Source organism: Pteropus vampyrus, unplaced genomic scaffold, assembly GCF_000151845.1.
Source record: "Pteropus vampyrus isolate Shadow unplaced genomic scaffold, Pvam_2.0 Scaffold139, whole genome shotgun sequence".
In the NCBI taxonomy this organism is placed as follows: domain Eukaryota; kingdom Metazoa; phylum Chordata; class Mammalia; order Chiroptera; family Pteropodidae; genus Pteropus; species Pteropus vampyrus.
This window is the reverse complement of record NW_011888920.1, coordinates 3,190,752-3,196,432: the sequence shown is the minus strand read 5'-3', so window position 1 is coordinate 3,196,432 and position 5,681 is coordinate 3,190,752. Positions and strand designations below refer to the sequence as shown.

At 34.4% G+C, this 5,681-nt stretch overlaps 1 protein-coding gene and 1 pseudogene across 1 annotated transcript in view; both read left to right on the top strand.

Annotated features, from left to right (window-relative positions):
- GUCY1A2 (guanylate cyclase 1 soluble subunit alpha 2) overlaps window positions 1-5,681 on the top strand; it is a 200,876-nt gene that overhangs the window by 160,848 nt on the left and 34,347 nt on the right. The window contains exon 5 of the mRNA XM_023535399.1: window positions 3,895-4,049. Coding sequence (XP_023391167.1) covers window positions 3,895-4,049 — 155 coding nt within the window. The remainder of the gene's footprint in view (window positions 1-3,894; window positions 4,050-5,681) is intronic.
- On the top strand, window positions 451-562 carry LOC111744720 (annotated as a pseudogene).

Sequence of the window (5,681 nt, the reverse complement as noted above, 5' to 3'; positions counted from 1 at the left end):
GTGGTTTTTCTTGGAATCAGGAGACACTTCTTTTCTTGCAATATTTGGTTTTCACCGAACTGTCATGGCATCATGACATGATGGGTACAGCATTAATCTCAATGCTAATTTATTATAATAGCTGTATAATGAAGGAAGAATTAGGCCAAAGGTGAACAGGGCCTGATTTGCGCATGTGCCTAGTGGGAAAGACCACCTGTGTCTCTGGGTCAGGATGTTGTGGGTTTTGAGCTTCTCTAAGGTTCACCAAGGCCCATGGCAACCACATCTGTGCCCCTGTGGGTTTCTCACCTTCTTGCGCACATTTGTCTATCTGCCTACTCTAACACTTCCACCTTAAATGATTAAAAGTCTGGACAATATATACAAACAAACAAACAAAAATGATGTTCATGACATTGGACACTAGGCAATGGAAGACAATGATTCCTGAGAGATAAGAAACAAATAGTCTATGGCCATACCACCCTGAACAAGCCCGATCCCGTCTGAAGCTCAGCAGGGTTGGGCCTGGTTAGTACTTGGATGGGAGACCACCTAGGAAGAACAGGTGCTGTAGGCATAAAAAATAAAAATAAATAAATAATAGATAAGGTATTGTAAGCTGACAAGGTCCTTGCAATCTGTGAGAGTTGCCTCGCCTAAAAAAAAAAGAAGAAAATAAAAGGAACAAATAAGCGAGACATGTGATTTCCTTGGTGTGTTGCCTGGGGAGATATCCAGGCTGTGGTGCAGAGAGGGGCAAACCAGGAGGCACCCAACAAATTCCCTGAGTTAAAGAGATGGAGCTGAGAGTCTACAGAGACCAAGATGGCTAAAGGTTACAGACAGAGTACCAGTGAGGAGAGAATTACACAAACACCACCAGAGTTCTCTTCAGGGGCCTCCTATATGTTCTGCAAAGTACTGTTATTGTTCGTATGTTAGAAAACTACCTGAGCTCAGTGGGGGAAAAGTCTGAAAGGATTGGAGAAAAAAGTTTTTGGTATTTAGACAAGACTTGAAAAAAATGTCTATTCCCATCAGAAAGACTGGAAAACTCATAAATCATGGGCTCCGGGTACCATACTTAGAGGGTTCTTACCTCAGTAGTGGGGAATATTTAGCCCTACCTGAAACACTGCTCATGCCACTGCCTAAGAAATCTTAAAAAGCAAGACTTGAAAGGAAAAAATTGTTTCCAAGTAACTTGACTGCATCTCAAGACAAAGCTCCAGAATATTCTCAGCATTTTTTTCTGTCTTTATTGAAATATAATAGACAATTAGTTGCTTGTATTTACATTGTACAATTCAATGAGTTTTTTTTTTCAATTATAGTTGGCATATAGTAATATTCCAGTGTACATTGTATAGCACATAGTGATCAGAGATCCACATAACTCACAAAGTGATCACCCCACTAAATCTAGTACCCTTCTTTCCCCTTACATATTTATTACATTATTAACCATCTTCCCCATGCTACACTCTAAATCTCCATGTCTATTCTGCAACTATCCATTTGTACCTCTTAATCCCTTTGCCCTTTTTTGTCCCCCCCACCAACTGCCCTCTCATCTAGTATCCCTCTAAATATTCTCTGTATCTATGAATTTATTTCCACTTTTGTTTTTGTTGTTGTTGATTTTGTTTTTTAGATTCCACATGTATGTAAAATCACGGAATATTTGTCTTTCTCTATCCGACCCATTTCATTCAGTGCAATATCCTCTAGGTCCATTAAAGCAATATCTTTTTCCATTCCCTTCCTTTTAGTCTGTGTGTGTCTTTTAATCGGAAGCAAGTCTATTGTAGGCTAAAGATCCGGAATATCTATAAGAATATAAAAATATCCAGCAATAAGCAGTCAAAAACATGATATCTAACATTCAACCAAGAATTACTAGCCATACAGAAAAACTGAAAAATATAACTCATAATGATGAGAAAAATAGATCAATCAAAACTGACACAGAACTGAAACAGGTGTTAGAATTAGCAGATAAGAGTATTAAAATAGTTATTTAAACTGTATTCCAAATATTCGAAAGCTAATTTGATACCTGAAGATAAAAAGAAATTCCAAATTGAACTTCTAGAGGAGAAAATTACAATGTCTGAGATGAAAAATATACTGGATTAACAAAAGATTAGACATTACAAAAGAAAAGATTAGTAAATTTGAAGACATTGTAGTAGAATTTATCCAAAATAAACAGATAAAAAAGTAAACAGATCATCAGCGAACTGTGAAACTACTTCAAGCATCCTAATACACATGTAATTGGAGTCTCTGGGAGAGGTGGGTGGATAGAAAAAATAGTTGAAGAAATAATGCCTAGAATTTTCCCAACCTGATGAAAACTATAAAACCCACAGATCCATGAGACTGAACAAACCTCAAAAACGAGAGACTAATAAAAATCTATGGTATTTAGGTGTTTATATTTTAGGGTTTTACTGATACTGCAGATTGAACTTTATCTTAATTAAAACAATTATTTTTAAAGCTGTAAAGTTGTACCTTCTATATTAAGGTCTTTACTCTACTTGGATTTTTTTTCACATGAAGACACAGTTGATCCAGAACACACTAATGGAAATACCACCCTTTTTACACTAAGCAGAATTCCAACTCTGTCATTTATCAATCACCTATATATGCATGGAAGTCTTTCTGGGTTATTTTTTCTAGTAGTCCATGTCTTTGTGTATTAGTATTATATTATCTGTGCATTGGATATGTTTATACAAAGACTTGATACCTTATAGGGCAAATATTTCAACTTCTTTCTTCTTTCTCAAATGTATCATGGCTCTTCCTAGCATACTGAATTTCCAAATAAATTTTAAAGTCGGTTTTTTAAGAGTAGATGAAGAGGTTATTAGGAACTGCAGCTAGATCACATTGGTTGCAACCTGTCTTATTATGGGTTGATACGTGCACAAGTCTCCAGTCCTATGACAAGGGTTAGTCTAAGAGTGACTTTTTATCCTCACAACTATATCGGTGATAGCATTTAGGGGTCATTACTCCTTCCCCTCTCCCAGGGTTACCCACACTCCTAGAAATGAGAATATCATCTTCTACTTAGTCACCATTAGATTCAGTTATTTTGGTGTAGATTATGTGAATACAACTTTATTACCGTCATCTAAGTGTATATTGCTATTTAAGTAATTTACTATTTAAGTGTACATTACTATTTAAGTGTATATCACTACACATTGAGGGCTCCTTCAGGGCACAGACCAGATTAATATTTATCGAATTCTCAGAGAGTAAAATATATAGCATGTATTTTACTCTTCGAGGTTTTCAAATGATTCTTCTCAACAGACTCAAGGGTTGAATTTCCTATACCTCCATTTTTATGGATGTTGGGGAATTTAAGAAATTTATTCAATATTCATCACTTACTATTTAGTGCCTACTTTGCTCTTGGTACAGAACTAAGTGCTGAATATTCAGCAGTAAGGAAATAGATATAGATTATTCTCTCATGGGGAAACCCCAAATTTAAGCAAAATAAACAAAATGTAGATATTTAATTTATAATTGTATTTAATGCTATGAAGGGAAATTTAGAGTTTTATGTGAGAATAAATAACTGGAAGGAGAATAATACATTTTCCATGTATCAGAGCATATTATGTACAAATGAAACAATTTAACTTGTAACATGACCAGATTTGTATAGCATATTAAATGAATTTTTGTTCTATAATAAATCTATTCATTCAACATCTATGTTCATCCAGATATTGGGCTCACAAAAATGTCAAGATCCAGTCCCTGTCATTGCAGTTTGTAATTTAACCGTTTACATAATCGGCAGTACCTCTCATGTGAATAATTGCGTATCAAGTGAAAATGTAAATATATAATTTTTTTTCTATTTTTTTATTTTAGATGAGGATAGGCATTCACTCAGGCTCTGTGCTGGCTGGAGTTGTTGGGGTAAGAATGCCACGATATTGCCTGTTTGGAAATAATGTCACACTAGCAAGCAAATTCGAATCAGGAAGCCACCCTCGGCGCATCAATGTCAGCCCAACCACTTACCAGTAAGTGCTCTCTTGTCTCCTTCTCCTGTCTTTGGCAATGCCTTGAGCTAATATCCTGTAATTTGTAAGACCTTTTTCGATCCTGTCACTCTAAGATAATATGAGTAGATCCACCCAGTCTGAAAGATAGCAATTTGTAACACAAACTTTTATTTGCATCCTGAGAGTGCATGAAAACCTGACTTGACTGAGTTGTAAATAAAGGTTTGTCATTTCCCACAGTCTCTGTTATTCTGAAATATACCTGTTTAAAATACAGGAGAGTACATTTTAAGGATCTGCATTACACTAGGAATCCTAATATGTTAAAAATACTCCTCAATGTTTATAAAAAATGAAAGGAATGACATAGAGAAGGTAGTTTGTCTGAGATTTTGTTTGTTTGTTTGTTGTTGTTGTTTTAATAATGAATAAAGATTCCCTTAAGTGAAATATATACTGGGTGCAGAGTAAAACTTACAATTCTATTTATCATATTTGACAAATCTATACATTTTTGAGAGCAGAACTCATTTTTATCATGTGCTTGGTAGACGTCATCTTGCCCACGAGTTATTGTTTCATATGGGCAGAGATCATGTCTATTTGGCTCATCACTATATCCCCAGAACTTACAAAAATGTTTAGCACATCATAAATACTGTATAAATATTTGTTGAATTAATAAGTAAATGCATTAGTAAGATGGACCTCTCTAAAATAAGAAAATAGAATGACTATCTCCTCCCTGTTAGACTTTGATTTTATGCTAAACATTGTTGTGCAAGCTCTTTATTTACTCTTTTTATCCATTAATATTATTTTACATTAGTGTTAGGTATACAGCATAGTGGTTAGATATTTATATAATTTACAAAGTAATATCCCCCAATAAGTCTTTTGCCCACCTGGCACCATACCTAGTTATTACAATTATTATTGACTATATTCCCTATGCTGTACTTTACGTCCCCTTGACTATTTTGTAACTTCACCTTTTTTATCCAGTCCCCATAGCATTATTTACATTAACCAAAATGTGGAAGTGACCTAAGTGCCCATCAATGGACTATTGGATAAAGATGTACATATAAATACAATGAAATATTTCTCAGCCATAAAAAAAAAGAGCGAAATCTTAACATTTGCAACAACATAGATGAACCTAGAGGGTATTATGCTAAGTGAAATAAGCAAGCTCTTTCATTAGTACCATGATATATATGACTTAGGAATCATATTGTAAAACTGTAAGGTATAAATAGTGACCAGCGACATTTTTTAATTAACATGGCTACAAAAACATCCTCAAGCAGAAAACTTAAATATATAGTTAACGAAAATTGATTATAATAACAAACAAAATGTGAATACTTTGAAGCTTTTGATATCACATCTATATAGAGGAAAGTTAAAGTATTTTAGATGAAAGACAAGTATTTTCAGATTCCCGAAGAGCAGATGAGAAAGGGGACTGAAATTACAAATATCAAATCAAGAGAAAATTGCTTAAGAACTACGGGTCATTTTTAGGGTATTTGAATAAGGCTTACCTCTTAATTTTCTCCCAATTTCCTAACACAATTCTGGGCATAATATCAGTGATCTGACAATAATTTCCATATTAAGTTGAACGTTGGCAACCTCTCTGCA